The sequence below is a fragment of the Rousettus aegyptiacus genome, unplaced genomic scaffold, assembly GCF_014176215.1.
Source record: "Rousettus aegyptiacus isolate mRouAeg1 unplaced genomic scaffold, mRouAeg1.p scaffold_m13_p_2, whole genome shotgun sequence".
In the NCBI taxonomy this organism is placed as follows: domain Eukaryota; kingdom Metazoa; phylum Chordata; class Mammalia; order Chiroptera; family Pteropodidae; genus Rousettus; species Rousettus aegyptiacus.
In genome coordinates, this window is record NW_023416295.1 from 148,157,870 (window position 1) to 148,185,143 (window position 27,274).

Below are 27,274 nucleotides of genomic sequence, written 5' to 3' on the forward strand. Positions count from 1 at the left end.
TCAAACAACCCTGCCTCCATCCTCTTATTTCAGTTTTATCACCATCAAGGGGCCTGAAATACAAAAACCAACCCTTGCCGCATTGGGGATGAGAGGTAAAAGCAGGTTGTCAAACCACTCAGACTTTTCAGGAACAACATTGGACTAACCTTCTGGGGGTGGTAATAGGAGATACTTTATGCTTCCTAGGTAAACACACAGTAGCAAAATTAAAGCCCTGAATATCAATTATTTTTTTCTTAATTCACAACTGCAATGGCAATATTTATAAAATCTCTCTACATAAAAATGTCCTCATCAATTTTTTTTCTCTACAAATCAAAATCTGTTTCCACAAACATATAGTCACATGTTGGTTCAACATAAATATTAACTTATTTTCATTTCCTTTTCCGCCTAGTTCTCCATGGCTATTTGCATTCATTCTTTCCATTCATGCCACTTTTGAGCAGATTTAATCTTTTGAGATTTCTCTCTACCTCCCCACCCACCCCCACCCCAGAGTCCTGTTTTGATTCAAGGACCTCATTTCTAAGTCCCTAATGCACCTAGGCTAAGTTAGCTCCTATCTTCTCCAGGAATGGTAGAAATGAAGTCTCTTGTCTAAATCATCAAGTGACGCGCCGTCCCATCGCACGCCACAGTCCCCGCCTCCCCACACATACACACCACAGAAACCGCCACGGCTCTCACTCTCCAGGGCATCATCAACTCGTGCTAAGGCAATTCTGGTAAGTCTAAACAGTCATATTGCTGTTACCGAAACTCCCTTTCTCTGTTTACTTCCTTAACTGACATATGGCCCATTTAGTTGGGGGAAGTAGGGCCTCCCCTATGTTTAAAGAAATAACCACCGAGGCAGGAGATCAAAGAAACATTATAAGAGGAAATACAGTTGTGAAAGGAGAATAAAACATAGGTACGTAAAAACCACAAAGTTCAGTGCCAAGACAGGGAACTTTGATTAACCAGGAATAGGTTTCTGAGAAGAGTGTCTTTCCTTATAAAAATGGACAATTTTACAAAATTTTTAGGGATAGGCAGCTATACCTATTTAAAAAAAAAAAAAAAAAAAAAGGCGAGGGTGGAAGAGGGCGGTGACCTGAGTCTTCCTGGCCAGGAAACACAGTTTTTCTTGATTAGCACTTACCTCATTCTCTCCAAATTTCCACTTTCTCCACCAGTATAGCAGCTCAGGAAGTTGTTAGAGGGATTTAGGCGCAGCGATGTGATTGGTTTAGAGGCTATAAGAATTATCTCGAGCTGAGTTTGCATAACAATCACCTAATTTGTATTTAGATTGTATTTTACAACTGGAATTTGAGCTTACACTTTAATAAGTTTCAAAAAGTGCTCATTGCCCTTGTCAAATTTTTTTCTTCAATTTGAAGTCATTTGGACTGGAGGATGAAGCTATTCTCATTTCACCTCTATCTTCAGTCTCAGTATATGACCTCACCTCCACCCAGTCAAAAACTTCTTTTAGTTTTCTCATCTTTCAAATGGGGATAATAATTGCAGTATCACGTAGGGCTGTTTGAGAACTAAATGAATTATAATTATAATACATAAAACACTTAGATTAGCAAATGGGATACTAAGTATTCAACATTAGCTACTGTAATTATTCCTCAACCTCCCCAAGCAAATGTGTAAACCCACCAACATCTGTACTCACTAATCTTCCTTTTCTCTTCCAAAAAGAAAAGTACCCTGTCCCTCCTCCTATCTAAGCCACTTGTGCTCTGGAGATCCATCTTTTTCATCTTTCTACAGAACATGGTATTGTCAGTTACTTCCACTCATTTATGTATCTTCAATCTTGTCCTCTCCATAGCCTTCTTCCCATCCTGAGAAACTAAACTTTAGGTTCATTTACACCTTCACAACAATAAATCCATATTACATTATTCGCTTTTTAGACCGACCACTGCTACTTACTATTTATGCTCCAAAACCAAACTCATGATCTCCACATCTATCTGTTCTCAGGGATCCTGTGATGCTGATGCAAACACACCTACTGTGCTACCAGCCATATAAATGTGTAGCACGCACAATTATGTAGAGTACATAATACATGATAATGATAATCAATGACTGTTACTGGTTTTGTATTTACTATACTATACTTATCATTAGCGTGTACTCCTACCTATAGAAGCAAAGTTTGTTGTAAAACAATATGCCATGTTACGTCACGGCAGCCTCACGTATCCCATGTTTACTGAGTCTCTATTGCATCATTTTCTCTTGTACGTGATTTAATCTCATGTTGTTTTATAAATTTAGAGTAGCTTAAGTGCACAGTGTTTATAAAGTACAGCAGTGTACAGTCATGTCCTAGGCCTTCACATTCAGATACCACTCACTCACGGACTCACCCAGAGCAACTTCCGGTTCTGCAAGCTCCATTCACGGTAAGTGCCCTATATAAGTACACCATTTGATATCTTTATATTGTATATTTACTGTAGCTTTTCTATTTTAGATACATTTATATACACAAATACTTGCCCTTGTGTTACAATTGTCTGTAGTATTCAATACAGTACTATGGTGTATAAATTTGTAGCCTAGCAGCAATAGGCTGTACCATATAGCCTACCTGTGTAGTAGGCTAGACCATCTAGGTTTGTGTAGGTGCACTCTACAAGGTGAGCACAATGACAAAATCGCCTAAAGATGCATTTCAGAACATATCCCAGTTAAGTGAAACATGACTCCGTACGCACACACACACAATGGAATATTATCCAGCCATGAGAAAGGAAATCCTACCATTTGTAACATGGATGGACCTTGAGGGAATTATGCTAAACAAGTCAAAGAAAGGTAAATACTGTATGATCTCATGTATGTGGAATCTAAAAAAAGTTGACCTCATAGAAAGAGAGAGTAGAATGCTGGTTACCAAGGACTGGGGAGTGAGGGACATGAGGAGATGTTGGTCAAAGAGTACAAACTTCCAGTTCTGGGGAATCTAATGTATAGCACAAGTTATTAATACTGTATTATATACTTGAAAGTTGCTGAGAATAAATCTTAAATATTCCAAGTGTTATCAAATCAACTCACTGTATACAATTTTATGTTAATTGTATTGCATTAAAGCTGGAAAAAATAAAGGTGTAAAAATCTACGACTGTCATAGATGCCTCTTCCCCCCTCAAAAAAGACTAATAATATCCAGCATTGGCGAAAGTGTAGAAAAGTGAATATTCTCATATATCTTACTGGGATTACAGATTGGTGCAGCTGTGTTGGAAGTAACTTGGCAGCACTACAGGTATCAATTTTGACCCAGTAATTCCACTTCTAAAATTTTTTTTTCAAAAATATTTCTATACATGCACAAAGATACACATACAAGAATTTTTCCCACAGCAAGATTTTAATAGAGGAAAGGTCCTGATTGCCTATCATAAGAAATGAGTTAAATAAACTATAGTACATTTTCACAATGAGATGCTCTGTAGAAACTAATAAAAATAAGATAAATCTCTATGTGTTGATATGGAAACATCACTAAAGCTTATTGATAATCAAAAAAAGAAAGCAATATACTGTTTGTATAACCAAAGGGGAAATATGCACATATTATACATATGCCAGAATACATATACATGTATTCTCTGAATACAAAAAAAATGTTAACAGTGCTTGCCTATGAGGAGAGAAACTGAAGCTCAGGATGTTAGGGAATGATTTTATTGTAAATCTCATTTGCCATAAAGTGTAAATACATTTTACATTCCATGTGTCAGAACAGTGTTAGTAAAATATTTGAAAATAGGCCACTAGAAAATTTGTAGTTTTGAGATTCAAGAAGCGAATTTTCTGAGAAACATTCAGGGCCTATTGGATAAAAAAAAAAACACAAAACTTTATTGTGGGAAACAAAAGAACACTTAAGTAAATAAGATGCAACACATTCCTGGGTGGAAAATTCATTATTGACTAAATTCTCTAAAAATTAACATATTTATTACAATAACAATCAAAACACCAAAGGATTTTTACATAGTAAAAATATATTTCTCCATTAATTTGAAATGTTTCTTTTATCATATAATTCTTATATAACACTTCATATGTGATAAAAGTAGCACTTCAAGTAAATGGAGAACTTAAGATTGTATTTTAAATAGTACGGGTTGACTATTAACTGGTTAGCAGGGGGCAGAGGTAGACCCCAGCTTCAAAATATATATAAAAGAAATTTTCCACTGCATTATTGTAAAAAAAAATTTAAGCCATATTTCCAACAAAAAAATGAGGGCAAGAAGGAAGTGGAAAATACAGAGGAGGCGCCTACAAACTAAAAGAAACTTCAATATGTATCTATTAAAAGCAATATACAGGTCTTATTTGATTCCTAATTTCAAACTTTTAAAAACAATTATAAATTGATCAGGAAAATTATATCGAATAAGTGATATTAGGGATTACTGTTAAATTCTTTGTGTGATAATGATAATGTTGCTATGTTTTTAAAAGTGGAGACCTTATTTTTTAGAGATACAAACCTAAGCACCAGTAGATTAAATGATACTCAGATATCTGAGACTGGCTTCAAAATACGCCCAGAGATGGAACAAGATTGGCCATGTATGGATATTTGTAAAAGCTGGGTGATGGGTGCTACAGGTTGATTAAGCTCCTCTCTAGACTCTTAAATATGCTTGAAATTTACATAATTATTTTTATAAAAAATAAAACCAAAAAAATAACTTAAAGAAAATAACTTACTCTGATATTATGTGGAAAAGGACTGCCTACACATTAACAAAAGGTCTCTAATGAAAAAGATTGAGAGATTTGATTAAAATCTGTATAAAAATAACAAGAGTTAGACATTATCTGCAACATGTAAAAAAATTAGTAGTCTTACATAGATGAATAGTAAGAAATATAACTGGCAATATGCATAAGAATATACCCAGGCTTTATTATAATCAAATAAATGTAAATGAAAACAATGAACTGTTCTTTATACTTATCAACTTTTTTATTTTAATGATAGTATTCAGGGACGGAAGGGCACTTAAAAACAATGCCACATACCACTTGTAGAATGCAGATAACAAAAGACACTCAAAGCTTTCTGTTTAATGATGTTTATGAAAGCATTGTTTACACCGGTGAGACACCGGAAACTAAAATACTCAACAACAGATGATCCATTGACTAAAGTATGGCACACACAAAGGGATGTTAATCACATCAGCACTAGGGGTCCAACGATGTAAAGATGTTTAGCACATACATGTTACATTATTAACCCAATCTGGAAAAAAACTGTGCAGAAAGAAGAAAATATCCTCATACATTGACATTTAATATATTAACAGTAATTTTTAAAAATATAATTGGACTATAATCATTTTAATTATTTTTGCATTTTCTAAATTCTCTATTTTGAATACATGTTACTTTCATATTTGGAAATTTTCCAATGAAATTATTTGACATTTTTGGAAAATGTACTTTATAGAATTACTCTATTCTAACTTCTTTTTTCCCTTTTGCCAAGGGGCACAGATAAAAAGAAATGCAAACTGGTGCTGCTAAAAATGAAGTCCCCATTTTTCCTTTTATGTTATCTAGTTATTAAATAAAAAATTAACTATTGGAGTGCTATTGTTTTTTTTCTGAAATTTCTACCTGTTTTCTCTAAAAAAAAAAAAAAAAGCCTACACAACTTAAATTAAGATTCTATACATATTTCCTCTTTAAAAATTTGATAATCCTATACACCAAAAAGGAAAGCTTCCTTCAGACATGCTATACAAGCTCCTCTAGGAGTGATTGGTCTGGCTGGGTCTTGTCACAGAAATGATAATTTAGGACTGATATAATCTTCTATTCAATATTCTGCACATATAAGACTGGGAACAACTTAGAGGTTTCTTTACAAATTCCACGCCCCTCCCCTCCCAAGTTCTCTCTTTACTTCTATCTGGCTATACCTAGGTGAAAACAAAAGCTATCCTAAATTTCTCCTCCTAATTGTGGCCAAGGGAACATTTCTCAGTCAGCTGTAGAGCACCTAGTAAAATCTGGTTCAGGTATTTCTCATGAGATGGAGTAAACATTTATGATCACAAAAGCAAAGCAGTTTGCACAAACTGTGGCTGTGTATAAAAATTATTGTTGTTTAAATCAAGTAGTTAAATCAAATTTGTCAGAAACTTTAGCCTTTACTAAGCAGTTGCACTCCGGTGCTGTTTTCACAAGTACATTATCTCTATTCTTTATCACTAAGGCCCCATAATGGTTCTAAGAAGATTTATAAATTTTAATAGAATTTAATAGAGACAAAGTCTAACATCAAAGGCCTGATAATGACATCATCTTTTGTTCACTTAACAAATACTTCTTGAGTATTTCTTATGAGTGACAGATCTCGGTCAGGAGAAAGATTATTTGTAGATAAAGGATTTTTTCCTGCTACTTTCTAAATATTCTATAAACTCACTATACCTATAGATATACACTATGTCTTGCCCTGGTCTTAGACTGAGTTTTTTTCCATGAATATGGGTAGCTCAACATTTATAATGAAAAGTGAGCATGTCGATTTAGAGAATATTTCCTTACAAATCACTTTTCAGGAGCTACTTATAGGAAAAAAAAAATACTTGTACCTGAAACTATGAAATTCTCAAAAGTGTGAAGATCAAATTGTAATAACTGAGTTTTAAATAACTCTAATCATCTTATTACAAATAGACTTTAGTGACAATACACACCACTGTGGTTCAATATTGCAACATTCTTATCAACAGCAAGACTTTACACTCTTTAGAATTATTCACATACAAAAAAATTATTAAATGTCCCATACTTTAAGCAAAATATGCAGAATTATAACCTCTACTTTCTCCTTTCATATTTCATGTATTTGCATTAAGGGTGAAAAATTGCTTCTTAAAAAGTTATTTTTAGAAAATCTTTTACATTTATTCAGTAACTTTATTGATAATGTTAAAACATAAAACATTATGGTAGAGACTGAAAAACTTAGACAAACAATAACACGGGACACGAAAGTCAGTTATAAGTGAAAAGTATTTATAATTTGGCCTCTTGACTTTGGTGACAATTTGGTGACTGTGTCATTGAAGAACGTTCTGGATCAGTGGACCTCAACATGAACAAGGCTCACAGATGATCGCTGCACTGGAAGAAGACTTCCATTCTTTCCCTTTCTATCCCTTTCCTGCTTCTTCCATTATTTACTATAGTCCAGGTTTTCAGGTTTATAAAAATGGATCATGAACCCATCATTACAAACATAAGGAAGCTAATACCTGACTTGGCCTAAAGTCACAAAGCTGCTTAGAATTAGCAATTACAACTACCTTCCGGCTCACTCCCCATTGTTCACTTTCACTGAAGAGTTTGCACTTGATCCAAGCTTACTGTCTTGGTCTCCACTACTCTTACGATCATTCTGATTCCAAAATACACATAAGGGATTAATGACATACTGTAGCCCCTCAATTACTCGACTCCCTTATATCCAAGACCATATCCTCCCTCTCACCTCAATCAGTGACCCTTGCGGTCATATGTTGGATCTTTGCAGGAGCAATTAATGTATCATGAGCAAAATCTTAATTTCAATCATTCTACTCTGACCAAACCCCTGCCTTTCCATTTCACTTCTTATAACAGTAAGTCTAACAATTCTTCAACCCCACCAGGACCTACTGATTTTTCATTCCTCACCCCAATTAGATTCCGGAGACCACATTTTCCCAAGGACACTCTCCCTCCATTCTGCTACCTAATAAAATCCGAGTTCCAGTTATATCTAATGCACCAGCTCCACACATGCACACACAGCTCCTTGTGGCTGGGGAGAATGTACACAATCATGATACTACTCTCACTTTAAATTTAGGATGACAAACCTCGTGTTAATTCTGTGCTGTCTAGTATTTTATTACATTTACTTATTCCATTCACTCTCCCAGACAATTTTCAAACCTTTTCCTCTTCCTGGAAGAAAGAAGACTGGAATACATCCAACTGCCTACTTATTTCTGGCACTTAGATGTCTAATAGGCATCTCAAATTTAGCCAAATTTGATTTCTCCACCAAATGTCATTCGTGTGAACTCTTCCCCAAACTAGTAAGACGTTCTACCTTTTACTCAGTTGCTCAAATAGCCAGGCAATCTTGCCTGGCCCCTAGGCGCGCGCGCACACACACACACACACACACACACACACACACACACACGCACATCTAATACCCCTTTTGACCAACTCCACTGTTAACTACCTCCGTTCAAGCCACAAGCCACCATGTCTTTCCTGAGCTCATACAAAACTCCCAACTGCTTTCTCTGCTTCCACTCTTATGTGGACAATATATTCTGTTCCCCCAAAAGCAACCAATAACCCTTTCCAAATAAGTCCTATCCATTCCTTCACCTGTTCATAACCCTCCAATGATTCTGATCACATTTAGAATAAAACCCCAACTGCTTTCCAATGGCCTAGGAGGCCCTATAACAGCAGTTAGCAAATTATTGCCAACATGCAAACTTTGGTCCACTGCTTGTTTTGTAAAAAAAGTTTTCTGGAACACAGTTATGCCATTTGTCCACCTAACATCTCTGGTTACTTTCTCACCACAATGGCAGAGATTAATGGCAGAGATTAAGTAGTTGTGACAGAGACCTTAAAGCCACGCCCCCTCCACCAAAAAACAAAAAACAACAAAAAATCTACTCTCTGTAAAACAAAGTTTGCCAGTCCCTGTCCTTCATGATTTGCCTCAAGTCTCCCTCACTGTGTTTCTGCCACACTGGCTGGCCTTCTATCCACACAGCAGGCCAAGCCTACTCCCACCTCGGAGGCTTGTACTTACACCATCTGCCCTCAACATGCCTCTCCCACACATCCCCACGCCTGCTCCCTCATGTTGGTCAGGTCTCTCTCTCTGCTCAAACATAACCGCCCCAAAGGGAATTTCCCTGAATATGCTAACTAGCACCCAGCATTCTCCAGCTCTTCACTTTGCTTTATTTTTCTTCATAGCCCTCATCACTAACTTTGTATATTTGTTTATTGTCTTATCCCTCACCTCCTCACTAGAAGGGAAGTTCCATGAGGACAGGGCTTTTTGTTTTACTCATTCCTGTATCCCCAGACCATTAAGTACTGAACTAACAAATTTTCTCAATCCTCATTTGATCTTTTTTCTTCTAGTTCCTCTTTTTTGAATAGGGTGAAGTAGAGAGAACACAAAACTTAAAAATCATAAAAACAGAAACATTGCATTTTATTTTTGTCTGAGAACAGTGAATATAAGAATTATGTAACATACAGCCTGAAAATACATCCCTGATCCTTGCATATGCTTAACTCTCATTTACAGAGTTAAGAGCAGTAGAAGAGTCAACAGCAGATTACTATTTATTTCTAATGGTTTTAACTTTTTGGTTTCCGGTCTGGGATACAAGGAGCCTGGAAGTCGTTACTCAGAGTCCTAACAACTAGAAAGCTGATTTGTAAATCAACAGTTTTTCTTAGATCCATCAGAAAATTGAGGTCACTGGGCAAACCCCTGTCCCAAAAACTAGAGAGACAGGCAGATACCAAGAATCACAACTTACTGGAGCAGAAACCATTGTGGGAACCAAGACTGGGGAAGGAAATCTATTATTGGTGAACTGCTGGAGGCTCAGTGTAGACAAACCTGAGAAAAACTCTAAGGCAACACGCTCTAGCCCCACCCCAACTTTTGTGAGATTCCCCCCCGCCCCCCCTCCCAAGAGTCCTCCCAAGTTCCCACAGAGAAGACAGGGAAAAGTCCACTCCTGCTTTTGGCAGGAAGAGGGGAAAGAAGCCATTTTGAAAGACACCCAAAGCATTCTTGGATTCTTAACAAGGCTGGCTCTCTAAGGAAACTATTTCACCAGAGCCTAACCCTACTGGAGTTTTTTCAGGGCCCAAATGACCTGAGAGAAGTCTTCCAGGTGTGAAAAGAGAAATACTCAACTACATCCTCCTCTAGCAATCCTGCCTCACCTAAGAAAGGAAGAAACTGAGGCACTTGAGAATGTCACAGCCCAGGGGCACAGGGAAGCTTCTCCTCCCTTCACACCTCACCACCACATCAGTAAAGGCCTACTTACCACAGTTCTCTTTACCATGTCCTATTTTCAACAATTATTACATAGATACTAAAATGCAAAAAACACATTATAAAGAGACAAGAGCAAGCACAAAAACCAGACCAGGTACGGCAGGCAGGCACGCTGGAATTATCAGGCTGAGAATTTAAAATAGTTAAGATCGATATGCTAAGATAATAAGTATTAACATGCTGATGGAAAAAGTAGACATTTAAGAACAGATGGGTAATGCAAGCAGACAGATGGAAATTAAAGGAATCAAAAAGAGATGCTAGAAATCAAAAACACCAGAACAGAAATAATGAAGAATGACTTTGATGTTCCTTATTAGTAGATAGGACACCGTTGAGCTTAGGGATATAACAATAGAAACTTCCAAAACTGAAAATTAAAGAGTAAAAAAGGCAAAAGGAAGGGAGAGAGGAAGGGAAGGAGGAAACAGGATGCTGGGAGGCAGAGACAGAGACAGAGAGAAAAAAGGAAGAAAGGGAAGGAGGGAGGGAGAGAATATCCAAGAACTGTGTGACAATTACAAAGGTACGGCATACGTGTAATGGGAATACCGGAAGAGAGGAAAGGAACAAAACAGATATTTGAAGAAATAAAGACAGAATTTCCCAAAATTAATGTTAAATAGCAAACCACAGATAAAACTCAGAGATCAAGGATAAATGCCCCCAAAATCTACACTTCATCATATTATATTCAAACTGCAGAAAAATCCAAGGTAAAGAAAAAATCGTGAAAAAAGTCAGAGGGGGAAAATGCTTTATCCATAGAGCAAAGATAAAAATAACATCAGAGACCTCAGGAACCACACAAAGTAAAATATTGAAAGTGTTGGAAAAAAACCCAACCTAGAATTCTGTATTCTATGAAGTTATTCTTCAAAGGTGAAGGAGAAATGAAGGCCTTCTCAAATAAAAACTGAGGGGACTTGTTGCCAGTAGAGACATGTTGAGAAAAGTTCAGAGAAAAGGAAGCAATATAGGTCAGAAACTCATATCTACATTAAGAAAGGAAGAGCATTAGAGAAGGAATAAGTGAAGATAGATAAGATACTTCCAATGGTGTTGTACCATATTTATCTTGCTGTATGTCACATATTAAAAGTAATTTTCAATTGCTAGGCGCTCAGTTGCATTAAGTGGAAATAGCTTGGAAGCAGGCAAGGAGAAAGATGAGTAAAACTTGGTTAAAGATTTTCTTGGTACTAATGTAAAATGTTTTCTTTCAGAAATGCTTATTCTTTTAACACAAGGTACAAAATACATTCAAATAATTAACCACTTATCAAAAAGTCGCAGTAGTAAGGTCTCTGGGTTTAGAAACAGACAGAACTGGTTCAAACTCCAGGCTCAGCAACTTGCTGGCTGTATAGTCTTGGGAAAGTCACCTGAGCAACTCATCTGTAAAACAAAAATAGCGAAACCCATATTTCACATGTCAACTGTAAAGATTAAGTGTAAAGCACGTGCAAATTCACAAGTTCTCTATCTAGCTAATTCTAAATGCTTAATGACTGAGTTATAAACACCCTGAATCTTGTAACCTCCTTTTTACACTTGCGCCATAAATTAGCTTAGACCTAACAAGTTTATGGCCAATTCATAGTAAATTTATAAAATTCAAAGCATGTATTTTGTGGACATATTCCTAGTTGCATTACTTTAAAATTTTTCCTTATATTTTTTAAAACAATATTATCTTGCTTCATTTCATGACAGCAGGAAACCCTTTGAATCAAAAGGGGGAAAAAAAGAGAGACCAGACCAGTTTTATATTTTCTCCAAGGGTAGGATAAAATAATCCTAGGAAGTACCTTCTGGAAGTACCTCAATTTCCAATCTTCATAATATGGCGTCCAAGGCCAACCTGCTGGCCCATATTCCCAGCCACAGGCAATGACTACTACATAAGATTTTTTGTTCACTGATTCACTTATTTCCCCTATCCTTTTTTCTAGCAAAGATAAAATTTCACTTATTTGATATTTACTAAATCCGCGTTGACTACCTGTCTCATGTTCAAATTTCCTTATAAACTATAAGTAGCGACTAACCTCTTTGTACTATATTGGTCTCTATTTCAGGAAATATGCCCTATGTTGCTAAGGTCCAAAGCGACTTGCACAATGTCATAAACTAAGCCTTAATGCTGGAGAAAAAAAAATAACATCTTGGTTCAGCCCCTTGTTAATGAGGCAGTTTTTCTGTATTTGGAAATAAGTCTAGGCAGGATTTGCCTGCCAGTTTAAATACTATATACCATAAAGACCTTTTTTTTTTTTTTAAGTGCTTTAAAAACAGTTTTTGATGTTTTACCTCTCACAACGATAAAATGGGTAATATATTGTACTCTGCTTTACTCTAGTACTTTTTTACATCCATTTTGAAAGAAAACATGTAATGATACAAATCAGAGCACTATATAACCAAAAGGGACACTTGGTCTAGTCTCCATTTATATAATAGATAATATATTTGATTAAGAACTATAAGAAAAAATATTAACTTCCTCAGTAATAAATCCTATTATTTGAAAATCTTGGAAAATTACTTTTCAGTAAAACTTAAACTTTGAAAATTATTTTTTTTCCTTTTCTTAATTTTTCCTTGCCCTCTGGAGAGCAAGGCAGAGCAGCAACCTGGACTACCTTCCCATTTCCACTCCACCAGGCCCAGCTTCTTGTCTACTACTGGGCAGTGACCAAAACGAATGGGAGCATCAGTTTCCTTCCTCAACCTTTTATTATTCCATCAATCTTTCACATAAAGCCCAAATTGTGACACATGGAAATAAGACTCTCAACAGAGGATCCTCCCGACCACTTCAGACTTACCTCTCACTGCTCTCAGCCTCCACTTGACCTAGACACCAGGTCGTTCCACAATATGGCACATGGAGATCCCTCTATCTTAAACTATTCCATCTTTCCCTCCACTGTCCAGCACTAAGTCCCACATAATCTTTAAAAGGTTATTCTGAGTTGTCTTCCAAGGGGAGCCAGCCCTGATGCTCTAGCACTGGCCAAATGCTTTGTGCTTCTATAATACTCTGGGTGTTATCTCCAATACAGCGATTCACATTATACGGTAATTGTTGATGTCACTATAATCTTCTCCCTACTTCCATGTCTAGAAAGTATAAACAGAATGCCTAATTCATTTTTATTCCAAGTACTAAGTACATGCTAGGTACTAAATATTTACACAATTGTACTAAACTTTTTTTTTTTTTTTGCACATGCTATTCCCTCTGGCATTTGCCTTGTCCTTCTACATCATTTGATAGTCACTTCCCATGGGATATATAATTCACAAATTCTCCAGATTTTTCCAAATGCTACCTATGTGATGTTAGAAACATTAATTAATCTGTACCTGTTCTCTCCACCATAAAATGGGATATCAGCATCAGAATTATTATGCGTATCAGATGAGCTAATATACCTGAGGTACTCAGAAGAGCCTGGCATTTAGCATTTGATAAATGTTCACTATCCCTGGTACTCCAAATGATTAATGTTAATGCCTACCTATTCCACACTATTGCTGTAAAGATTTAAGATGATTCTTTCTTTGGCGGGGGGCGGGGTGGGGGGGCAACCCTTGTTTGACCTCACAGATTGCAAGGAACTTGTCATCTTACAATTCCTTAATTTTTATTTTTTATCCCACAGCATTTGGTCTTCCTAGGTGGTCTCCCATCCAAGTACTAACCAGGCCCCTACCCTGCTTAGCTTTCAAGATCAGACGAGATCAGGCTTGTTCAGGGTAGCCTGGCAGTAGACAAGATTATTATTTAAACTAGTGTTTGGTACACAGGATATAAAAGATAAATAGTTTACATGTTCCTAAATATTTTATCACAACCAACTTGAACCATTGATCATTCTTTACCTCTACTTGGCAGTTGATAAACTTATGAAAAAGTATATTTCTACTAGGTCTTAGGTCTAATTCCTGCTGCTTATTTAACAAGTGCCCAGAGTCCTCCTGCTCTTGCTCAAGCCCCAACCCACAAGGAAGTTTATGAACTCTTCACTGAAGGTGAAATAAAATCTTTATGAATGTGCAACAACTTAACCTATATTTCAAAGTATGTAAACAGCATTCACAGTCTTCTACTTTAAATCTTTCCCACTACAAATTCTTCTGATTCATGACACTTCCCCTTGGATGTCTAACATCCAAAATATAAACCATTCAAAGCATAATTCACTTCTCCCTAAACCTCCTCCACATTGTAGGCTTCCATCACTCTTGCAATGACAGTTCCTTGCTACTAGTTTATGCCAAAAAATCTGTACTCATTCTTGACTCTCCCATTATATCCAAACTCTCAGCAAACTTACCTTCAAAGACTCAAGTTCCGACTTTTCACTACCATCTATTCTGGTTTGAGCTACTGGTTATTTTAATAGGCTTTTAACTCTTCTTCCTGCCTCTGCCTTTGCTTACTTAGTCCATTGTTCAGTTAATAGAATAATCCTTTAAAAACCTAATTCAGATGACAACTTTTTCCCTGCTCAAAACCCTCCAATGGCTTCCCATCTCATGTGAAGTCCTGTCCTATCAGTCAACCTCAACTTTACATCAAGCATAATGAAATGTAACTCCAAGAAGCTGGAATTTTAAAAAGCGCTGTTAAATGCAGCATCACCAATACCTGGGACCATGCTAGGAAAGTCTTAAGAACTTAACACACACTTGAACAAAGGATCTTGCCTCAAGCGTTTTTATACTTATCTTTTCTGCCAGGAATCTTCTTCCCTCAGAAACCTACATGACTTCTCAATCAGCTCCTTCGTGGCTTTGCCCAAACATCACTTTTTATCAGTAAGGCCTTACCTAACTACCCTACGTAGATTGCATCACAAATTCTCTACCCGTCCCTTCCATTTTTCCTTCACAGCATTCACAACCCACCTTTTTTTGCTCATTTGTATACTGCCCGTCATCTCCCATCCACACGCTTTGAAGCTACATAAATAAGGTCAAGAATGTTTATTTTGTTCACTGCTGAATCTCCAGCATTTAGAGCAGTTTGCACTTTGCAGATGTTCTAAGATTTTGCTTTCTAGTAATATTCTATTAATTTTTGTCTAACAGTTAACTTCACAACATTCCTAGTACAATGGCAGCAAGTTTCTTTGCTAAAAGTATTTGTTCTAACATCTCCAGTAATACCTAAAAACTTCCATTCTTAGCCATACAGCTACCTTAAAAATTGATATACATTATGAAATTAAGTTTTTAAAATGTCTTAATACACTTAATGCTACCCAATCACATCCCAGAAGTCTTTTGTATTTGAGTCTTAAATAATAACCTTAAGTCATGAGTTCATATAACACAGCGTCCCCAGTACCTCCGTAAAACACAAATGGCCAAAAAATGCAGGAAAAAAATATTCGGTACCATTAGGTAAGAAAATGTAAATATTTATGGCATTTATTGATCCACTTCAAAATCATGCTGAAAGAAAACAGGCATTTATATAAACTTTAGGAAATGCAAACCAATCTGTATTAAAAGAGATCAGTGACTGCGGGGAGGCTGGACTGCTAACAAGCACAAGAAAACTCATGGGAGGTAATGGAAATGTCCTATATCTTGATTGTGTTGATTTCATGGTTATGTGGATTCATCAGAACTCTTCTAATTGGACAGTTATAATGGATTTTAAAAATATCGAAAATAATAAGATGTTAAAATGAGATTATTTTTTGTGACTACATGATTGGAGAGCTTTTTATTACCCAAGAATAATCAGAAAAATCTACATTTCCTCCAATGACAAAAAAAGACCACATCTAGAATGGGTCTGAAAAGATCATAAAATGTTAGATTAAGATTGTACCCTTCACACCATGCTCATTCGAAATGACTATACATCTCACTGCAACCTTACAACAAATCTTACTGGGTAATAGCACACGGATTTAAAAATGAAATTATAGGCATTGTGAGTGTAAGAACTTCCCCAAAACCGGTCACTTTTCAGCTGAACTGATAACTAAACCCAGGGAAATCATACTCTTAACCCATTTTCACCTTAGATTGACTAAACTTTAAATTGAGAAGTGTAGGGAAAGAGCATTTACATCCAGTCAGTGGGAGTTTATCTTGGCACCATCTTTTTAGAAAACATTTTGGCACTACCAAAACTCATCATAGACACAATTCAAAACTCTTTTTAAGTCAGCTAATCATACCTTCCAGGAACCTACAGTATAAAAATCTTTCTCCAAGTGGTATTTTCAAGGATGCTGTTGTATTATATGACAGAAACTATGTAAAATCTCTCAATATAGGCCAACAGGGAATGGTTAAATGATTTATGGTACATTACACCTGGCCATAAAACATAAGAGCTATATGAATTCTTGAGTAAAAGCCAAATCCTAGAACTATATACATAACAACAATTTAATTAAGCATAAAATATAAGTCTTTTAAAGATTCGACAAAACACTAATTTGGAAACCAGGAAAGTGTGGCCAGTTGACAGTAATGACTTTCACTTTTTTCCCTTTTCTATATTATTTCCTTGTTGTAGCAATTGTAATTTTAACAAATATTTTTTTAAACACTTATTTTTACTATCAGTTATAAAGACTTCTCAATAAGCAAATGCATTTCTTCCAAGAGTTGGCCCAACAAGATCTCAAGATTCCACATTAACTCTTTTTCTGAAAACTTACTGTTCTTAGTTGTGGTATTCTAACATTATTGATGTTCAAAGACAAAATTTAGAAAGAACTGCTATTTTGAATTACATTTTAGGAGGAAATTAGATATTTTGGGTGATTCGGGGAAGAACATATAGAGAAGAAAAAAGATACAGAGAAACTTAAGCTCTTCTACCAAAAAAAAATGGCATTTATGACATTTACTGCAGGTATTATGAAGGTATTAAAAAGATATCCAAGTATTCAGACAACTAATTAGACTCTCTTATGACATTCAGAGACAAACAGAATCTTCTAACCCACTCTTCTGCAATGCTCGAATATTTATACTAAACTACTTGCAATAGGCTCACCTATCAAAAGCAAATGCTCATATTTTATAATCTATTATTACCTAAACAGTCCCCCCAAAACAGTATACTTTTCTAAAAGGAAAAAGCCCCAAAGCATATACTAATCTTATGTGAGACTTATTAAGCATTCAAATATAGATGAACTTGACATTTTAATAGGAACATATAAATTCTTGAATTTTCATAATAAATTTGTTAAGATTTGCAAAACATAAGTTTTTTACTAGAAGCATATAAATAGTGAAGAGGAGAAAAGGTGCTTTGGGAGACCAATGCTCTGGGACCAAGACAAAACATTCAGATAAAGAAATCAAATACAAGGTAATTCCTTCGAAGTAGTGTTATTACTTTAAAATGTTACTCATCATAAATATAACTGAGGTCTTATTTTAAAAAACAAGGCACTACTGAAAACGACTATTTTTAATAAAATTAAGCCAAAAAAAAGGTTACATTACAACTGAGTATGCAAAAATATAACATCAATAATCCTTTACATTGAAACTGTTTAGACAAATTTAGGGTTCACATGAAGAGTTATATAACATTATCATAAAATATGGTTTAAGCCAGGTAGCTTCAACCCCACTAGTTTTATGTGGTCATAACTCTCCAAAATACTTTACTGTAACAGGTACTCACCTATAATATTTTACAAATATTTTAGAAACTATTTTGTGCTATGTATCATGCTAGGGATGGCCGATGGCAGAAACACCGGGAACAACTTTATAGCAGTATTACAATGTACACCTATTTCCTCTCACACTGAAAAGCAGTTTGGTAGGTAGAGTTTAAAAAATGCTGACCTAGGGAAAATATGGGTTGCAATTCCTACTGTAACTACTTAAAAGTCCTTCTTACTTTTCAGAATAAAAAAACCATGTGTTTGTTATATACCATGCAAACCTGATTCAGGAAATAAACTGGACTATGTAAATATTTTTTAAATTTTTTTTAAATTAAAAATACAACATTACATTTTAAAGGCTACTGAGGCTCATGACCATGAGAAATGACAAAAAAAATAAATAACTGCAGACCTTATTTATATTAAAACACTATGTTAGAATTACAAAACATTTTCTACTGGGTCACAGATTCTTTAAGAATTTACATACATACACACACATACATATATACATACATACATACATACATACAATTCTTAAAGAATTATGTAATTTCTTTAAAAAATTTATCCTTTAAAAAATTACTTTCCACATTTTTTAGAATAGAAAAATATTTTTCATTGAAATCTCCCAAAATGTATAACTTTGCTTAAAAAAAAAATTCAATGGCATGATTAACTCTCTTTTAAAAAAAAAAAATTACGTGTCTTTCCTTGTAGGTCTGCAACTTTAGGTCTTGCTTTACAGATATATGTAACAGGTTTTCATCTTGAGAGTCTACCTAAAACTAAGAATCTGCTTGCCTTTTAGAGAAATTTGCAGCAGTATTAAACACTTTTAAAAGTTGTGACCATACAGAAAGCTCCCCCACAAACTGTTTTAAGGACTTCAACCACCTTTTCACATTTTTCTATTTTACTCAAACATCTCTTTTGTTAACCATATATTTTAAAAAGAATTCAAATAGCAAACAATAAAAGATGATTTAAATAACTGTTGCAAATTCTATCCTTTAAGATTACTTGAATATTTAAAACATTTTATTAAGGTGTGAAAGGAAAAAGTTTTACAAAGGTTTACTGACATGATTATCATTGCTTTCAATGAGAATAAAACAAATCTTAAAATACCCATCAGAGCTGATTGTTCTCCATCTTAATTTCCTTTCAACTGAAATTCAGAAGTAACATGTGTCCACTTTAAGGAAGATTTATATATGAAAAATAAATTTATTTAAAAAATAAACAACTTTAAATTTCACAATATTTTCCACTTCCAAGATAGAGCAAGATGTGCCTTGTGGTTTAAACATGATTTGATTTACAAAATCTCATTTGGTCCTATTTAGTGAAACAAAATACAAAAACATAAATGGTAAGGTATTAACTATTAAGAAATTCAATGTGAAAGTGTAAAAAAAAAAAAAAGCACTGTTTGTTGTAGGAACCTAATATGGCAATATTTAAAGTATATTAAACAGCTTTCACTGAAATTTAATGTACTGGCTTACCAAGAGCAACACTATCATAATAAAATGTAAGTTGTGTTGTCCAGGTTTATTTTTCCAAAGATTTTATCAACTGTACCAGGGATTGGCAAATTTCTCCTTTAAAGGCCAAAGAGTAAACATTACAGGTTTACAGGGCAAAATATCTCACTCACTCAACTCTGCCACTACAGGGTAAAAGCAGTCACAGGCAACACCAAAATGAATAGGTATGCCTGTGGGCTGCAGTTTGACTGCTGCTGAACTAGACAACGGATTTTGAATAAGAGACTAATTATATTTCAGGTACCGTATCACAAATGTCATATATGGGGGTTAGGAGGAACAATATAGGTGGATAGACATCACTTAATAAACATTATGTAAAGTTATACAACTCTTTTCACTTTAATTCCATATTCTTTTTGGCCTATTAACAATATTGGACCAAAGTCAGATAAGCAGCAAAGCATCATGATTGACTGAGTACTCATAGGCTAATCAAGAACAATGAAATTTGGTTTTGACATCTAAATATTTCTACATACTGAAAAAACTAATTTATTTGCTGTGCCCTTAAAGAAAATGTTTGATGTTTATTTCAGATGTCGTTATAAAATTTAATTGAATTGTTACAATTTTGAAGCTAAAGTGATTTGCTTTTTGTTTTATTAGAAAAAATACTCAGGCAAGGTCTACAATCATCGGTCAATTAAGAATGACTTACAAGAACATGAGGCAATAAAATAAAAAATACAGGTACAAACTATATATCTGAAAACATTTCTATTTGGCAATTTTATAACAAATCAAAATTTTAAAAGAACAAAAGAGATTGCAGATTACTTTGTAGATACAGAATAAAGCAATTGACGAAGTGCTTAAGCAAAAAAAAAAAAAACACACACTGCTTTTTAAAAAATAAAATCACATTTGCTACAGATCATATGAATAATACCCTTATTAAACAACCATTCCAGAATGTCTTATAATAGCAGTGCTTTTATTTGCACTTCATTTAATTTTATATGACTCATTTCATGTATATAGCTCTTTTCCCCATTGTTAACGAATAAAGTCTCCCATAATTTTTATTTTTAAATTTTTTTAAAGTAAATGAGAAATGATTTATGTATCATGGAACCTTTCCCATTTTGAAACCAAAGGCTTAATTCTCTATTTTTGTCTATTCTTTCTTTAAAAAATTTAGTGTAAAAATTGCTGGTTTTCATATTACTGTAGTAAAGTAAAAACTCCTCAATCAGGAGTATTTTCTGCAGTTTGACTGCATATAAGCACATACTTTACAATATGTCCTTCCAACAGTAAGGAAATAATTAATTTCACAGTCACTGTCAGAAATGAGTGCCATAATTCTATTATGGGTATAGGTCCTCCCTCAAGACTTTCTGGAAGGATGTTCAATGTGTTTTGTTCTTAAAGATATTAACAGTAGTACATAGTCCCTTAAGTCTGCAAAAGACATTTATTGTTAAAGAAGGTGCTTTATTAACAATTCCTCTGGCAGCACTAGTGAATTACAATATCCTTCAATATTATTTCTACCCATAATATATACATTTAACTTTCATGCCTCTAGAAAAACATCTACAGTACATTTCATAATATAAAAATATATTACAAATCTGCTGAATTATTTACAAGCAATGTTCTATTATCTCTATGCAACATTTGTTTGATACAATACTAACAAGTTACACATATTTCCATTTCTGTAAGATAAAAAAAATCCATATGGCTTCTTGCTTAACCAAGCAAGAAAATGATTTTATTTTCCTTTTCAAAACCAACTTTGGTGCATAAAGGATTCAGTTTGAAGATACTTTGAGAAAAAAAAAAAATACAACTTTTCTTGCGTTAATAACTAAAAAAACCAAATGCTTTCCTCAGGAAAAAAAAAATTTAGAGGCTTATGTAGGTTAAAATAAAATATGACTATTCAAATATTTGAAATAGAGGTTTTTCAAAAACCGTTAACAGATTAGTTATATAGGTAAATATTAACATACTGTACTCCATGAGAAAACCCTAGTCCTGAAAAGGGAGCGACCAGACATACGGCAACACTCTTTAACAGAAATTTTCAGCCCTAATTCGAAAGACGAATTTTTAGTTGATTGCAAATGTCGTTCACTGTTTGCTTAAATACAAATTGAACACTTTTCTTATCAGAGTTCTGCAAAAGAACACAAATGGCAACCAATCACATCTATTTATCATAATTGAAAGATAAATTATCTTTTGATAATTTTCATTGTCTAAATATTTCCTAATATGACTTCAAATCAATAGACACTGTCAAGACAAATATCCTTACAGTGCTTTTGGTATTTGTAAGGGCACATGTTGTAATTGTTTTCTTTCCAATATAAGCTATTGTAATCACTAACGGGGAAAAAAAAAAGCAGCTTAAAGCAGCAAGCATGCAAAAGCCTTTTAGAAGCTGTTCCACTAAGTTGCCAGAAGAGTGTTTGCTCAGTCTCCCACGGTACCATTCTATGAAAATGTGGATATACAGTAATATATTAATATATTCCACAGAAGAGCCTACTTCATTCACAGAATGTTTACACTAAGCATAAATATTATTCTAAATATTGGATTAAAAAAAAGGAAAGGGGTTGACTCTAATGTGCAACTTTTACTAAACCCATTGTCAGTGACTAAGACTGCAGGTGTCCCCGCTCGTTTGCTTTTTATGTATTTATTTATTTTTTACCTCTTCAACCTCTTCTGCGGCATTGTTCTAGAAAAAGAGAAAAAGGAATATTCTTTTATTCAAATGAATCAAAACACATTAAGTACTTCCAAAGGGACATTAAAAATATTTATGATATAGGAAATGTGATGATCATTGATCATTAAAATTTATTTCCAAAGCATTCACAAATAGATGCAAATTTGGTTATAAACACGGCTTTTTAATAAATTCTTTTTATGTACCCCGCTAATGTATTTCTAAAGAAGAATCTCATGTCCAACACGTTTTAACCAACTGGTACTTTAAAAACTGATGTTTAACTCTCAAATAAATACGTTCTTTTTCATTTCGTTTTGAAGATAATATATTTTTGGAAGGTTTGCCATGCTTTCATTTTGAGATGCACATGAACCATAAATTGTTTCTCCTAAAACAAGTTAGAATAATTGCTTTTCCCCCTTTATCTAATTCCACAAGTTTTCACAAAATCCAAGATATTAGTAAAATGTTACACCAAGTATAGCAAATGTAGGGGAGGGGTTTCTATTACTCTCTGTCACTTTAGGGTAGCCTAAATTCTAATTTCCAGAATAGCAGAAGCATGAAAGGTTATACTCGAAATCAAATATTAAGATGTGGGGAAGGGGACCTACAGTTAAAGAAAATTAACTCCACACCTATGTGTCTTAAGAATATCTTCATTACCCAGGAATGACATCAAATACTGTAAAATTACACTGAGAACAAGTGCAATTCCTGTGTACTTTTTTGAACACCAGTTCTGAGCCTGAATGATTTTGTCACTTTCATTAAAATATCTTAATTGCTTCCTATACAGCACAAAAACAGAAAAAATAAGCTGCTTTTGTAGTGGGGAGGGAAGAGAGAGGTAGACGGGGTAAAAGGGGTCAAATATGTGGTGACAGAAAGAAATTTAACTATGGGAGGTGAACACACAGTGTAAAAATATATATGCTTTACTGTTAAATTGTACACCTACTGGATTTTGTTAACCAGTGTCACCATAAAAATAAATTAATTATAAAATAAAAAATATAAATAAAATAAAATAAAATAATAAGCTACTTTTGTGAAAAAGGAAGACCCTGGGGGAGGGGAGGAGTAGAATGCAGGGCAGAAACATGAAGTCAGTCTTACTGTTATAATTAAGATTCATGTCCCTTTGTCAACTCTCTGTCTAAGTAAGAGCCATTTACAATCGGTTGTGACAGCAGAGTGGCTCTCCCAAAATATCATGCTTTTGTAGTGCTAATTACTCCCATTAAAGAGTAAGCAAAAACAAACCCCAGATTAGGTACCTACCAGTAAGTAAAGAATATTCAATTATTTTTTAAGTCATAATATTTCTATATTTTTGGTAGTGGATTCCCCTCAATCTTCTCCTTTAAAGTCATATTTCACTATTCTCTTTGCTCATTAATTTCATGATAACCTAGCTCATCCCACAAAAAACAAGGGTTTTATTGTACTTAGCACTTTGACCAAAAGGTATATACATTTTCAATTTTTTTGGAGTAGGGAAAACTCTATAGAGTCTCAGTGTTTCCACATGGCAAGACTCATCATGTTAGGATTTCATTCTCAGAAAATGGCTCAAATTATAGAATTCCTGTAACAGTGAATAGCATTCTAAAAAGTTGAGTCATTGAATGAACAGAACCTTCAAAGTGTGTAATTGCTTCAAAATTTGGCACAGAACAGTCTCTTCATGATAATTAAAATTTACATTTCAGATTATCAATTATTATATGTCATTGTATGCTTATCTAACCTATTCCTTCTGTAAAATACATATTAAATTAAAATTTTAAAAATACAGAAAGTTTATTCATTAAGAGTGCCTTTTAAGTACTTTTACCATTTTTTAAATCACTCTAGTATGTGTCATTTGGATAGAGGCAGTATGGAGTTCAGTCACATCATACTATCTGGTAACCTTGGGCAAGCTATTTAACCTCTTGCCTCACTTTTCCAATCTGTAAAACAGATAGTAACACCTACTTCAGAGGGCTGCTGTGAGGATGAAGTATATGTAAAGCGCTAGCAAAGTGACTTAGCACATAGTCAGAAATGTTGATCTCTTTCTTCTCCTTTCCCTCCCTATACCTTCATAAAAGTACAGCATACTAAAACAAAGGTCAGATCAAAAAACTATGAGAAATGTGAACACTCTATGCTACCTCTTAAAAGCAAACACAATAATATGTAATCTGGGCTTTTGAAAAGTTTAGGGGAAAGTCTAAATTTAAAAAACTCAATCATTTATGGTATTTTGGGCACATACAATACACTCACTCCCAGGTCCACAAAAGTCTGGTATTATAAAAAGAATTACATACTTAAGCAAAAGGCATTCTTTTCAATACTATATATATTACAATTAAGCTATTTAAGATAAATCTGGACTTAAACTGGCACAAAAACTTTACTAAAATATAATCTTTCTGAATTCTGTATTTATAAATCTTTGTGATGTAATTGCCACATACAAAGCTCTACAAGCAAGATATGCTTGGTACTGAATTCAATACTTAAAATAAGTCCTAAACTTTTATCCAAAATTTAGGGAGATTTAAGGTTTCAATTCAGAAGGTAAAACATCACATCCAGAATTAAATTACCTGTATATGTTTGGGTCCAAAAGCAAGGCAGTATCTTTGGGTAGCTTTGATAAATGAACTACTTTAGTTTTTAATTGATGTCGTTCACTTTCATTCACCCACACGTCAGGCAGACTATGAATTTAAAGACAAGTGAATAAAATAACATTAATTTTAAATTTACCCCTCAACAGCTTCACATTACCTAGTCTTTTCTGCCAGTTTGACAAGGCCACCTACGTTGGCAAGCTTATCAGGAGCCAAGGGAACTCAGAATCAGAATCTCAGGTAGTGGGATGTTCAGTCCCAGCTAAGAATGGCAGGGTGAAAATTTAGGCACGAATTTGTGGATCCATTAAAAATTTTTGGTGACAAAAATTTTTGTCACAAACTTTGGTGACAAAGCCATACCAAACTTAGAAACACATTAGAACACTCCCCTGTCTTTTAGTGTGCTTAGTGAAAATGAGCTTGACTTGATGGAAATTTGACACCAAATTTTGAAAAAATAAGTAAAAACCTCACCAAGTTCCACTTCAAAAATATATAAATGCATGTATAACCAAAATTCTAAAATCAAAGAAACTTAATCCTAAAAGGACACTCAAATAAAAGCATTTTCATATTTGTAGTGATCAATTTTCAAAGTACTAACTACAAATACACATACATTTGAATATATTTTTTAAAGAAACCATGTTTATAACCTTAATATAAAACTAGGTCTTAGGAATCAGTATGAAACAGGTAAACACTCATTAGGGAAAAGAGACAGGGTAGACAAAGAACACGAATCATCAATTCACCAAATAAATGAACAGTTTAAAAATGATCTGTAATCAAAGAATTACAAAATGTAATAATTATAATAACCAGTGTTGATAATAGAGTGAAATAAGCTCTCTAATGCAGTAGATGAGATTTAAAATTAGCACAAACTTTCAGGAAGACAACAGATTTTAATATCTTCTTTTTTTCTTTTCTTTTTTTTTTAGAAAAAAATGAGTAATGTTCAGCAAAAAACAACTTATTAAATAAATTTTACACTGCCATTTCAAAACATTTTACAGTAGCAGATCTATAAAACCTGGAAGGGGAAGAGAGGTAAGTGGTGGAAAATATGTTCTACACTAATGAAGTTTGATAGATTTTTTTTTTTAACTAAATAATTTATTTCAATATGCTAAGGTGTGCTGCTGTAAATCTACTTAAGTGCTTTTAATTCACATCACATTCATTAACATCTTAAAATGGAGTTTAGGAAACAATACTGTCAAATATATATTAATAAGGATAAATATTAACCACATATTAAGTTTTGAAAAATAAGTATAAACAGTGTGATTCTATTCATTTAAATTTGTTCTATGCTTGGAAGGAGGGAGAAGTAGGGGGGAATTTAAATCATTTCTTCAATTAAAATAAATTTTTTAATAAATTTATTGTATTCTTTGTTCCTATAAATTTTATCCAAAATTTCTACGAAAGACCTTTATTACCTTTGGTAACAAGGAAAAAAAAATTCAGTAAGAGGATAAAAAGAAAATCAAAACTGATTAACTAAATTAAGAAGCATCTGGACCAGACGTACTCTAAAATGGGTATTAAAACTCAAAGAAAAATTTAAAACTGCTGGAAAACTGGCCAACTGCTTTTTCTCTAAAATATCATTAATTATGTTGGAAAATGTTTAGAATTTTTTTAAATAAACTTTTCAAACAAAAGTACAACTAAGGCTGCTTGCTTACTACTTAAGGGTCATTAAAAATCCTAAAATAATCACATCCTATTAAAAATTGCTATGACAACTTTTATTAAAAACAATCAAAAGGCTAGCTTATAACCTTGAGGCACGTACTAAGAGCTTTCAGAGATTACCTCTTTAATCTGAATAACATCAAAATGTTTCATGGTTTGATTTCTGCAAGGCTTTTATGCCTGAATCCAATAACTTGACTGATTTTTGAGTGTAAGGTTTTAATAAAAGATTCTAGTCTATTAATTATACATAGTAATCCAAGTACTTACATGTCTTCTGGCATCCAATGAAGCAAAAGTTTTATCTTTCCAGAATCCTCTTTTCTCTTAGCTATTACCTAGTAATGATAAGAAATCGTAAAAATGATTAGTAACACATTATTCTAATATATCATTAAAAAGCACTAATCAGGAATTTTTAAGTGTTCATACCCTGGACCAAATAATACCACCCCATCTTGTTCTGCCCTGCTTTGTTGCAATTTCACCTTTGATCATATATTTTCACAAAAGAAACAGAGAAACAAGGAACTAAAGGTGGTTTAAATAGCCAAATACTAAAACCATGATATCTTTACTAAAGAACTGATATTTATTTTACTATCTACTAAGTCTGGAGCTTAGCTAAAATGCTAACCAAGAATTGGCTGGAATATTTTTTAAAAGATTTAACAGTAAAGAAAAAATACTGCTGGGAAAGGGAAAGTCTCTAATTTACAACTAAGGTATTTGTTATTCGCTTGGAGTTTTTTTGTTTGTTGGTTAGTTTGGTTTATTTTAAATGAAACATTAGCCAATTAGTGTTAGGTTCAATTTTAAGGACTCTTAAGTTAAAGGATAGCTCAACA

General features: G+C 33.9%; 1 protein-coding gene across 3 annotated transcripts in view; it reads right to left on the reverse strand.

The window, feature by feature from the left end:
* Positions 1 to 9,805: 9,805 nt before the first annotated feature.
* AEBP2 (AE binding protein 2) overlaps positions 9,806 to 27,274 on the reverse strand; it is a 59,712-nt gene continuing 42,243 nt past the window's right edge. For 2 of the 3 annotated variants that reach the window (XM_016140454.2, XM_016140456.2), the window contains 4 exons: positions 26,697 to 26,764; positions 24,690 to 24,803; positions 22,066 to 22,092; positions 18,851 to 21,522 (listed from right to left, as the gene is read on the reverse strand). In XM_016140454.2, the coding sequence (XP_015995940.1) occupies positions 21,477 to 21,522; positions 22,066 to 22,092; positions 24,690 to 24,803; positions 26,697 to 26,764 (255 nt within the window). In that variant the 3' untranslated portion in view covers positions 18,851 to 21,476. Of the gene's footprint in view, positions 11,567 to 18,850; positions 21,523 to 22,065; positions 22,093 to 24,689; positions 24,804 to 26,696; positions 26,765 to 27,274 lie in introns of those variants that run through there. The other variant, XM_036236915.1, reaches the window with a different exon arrangement.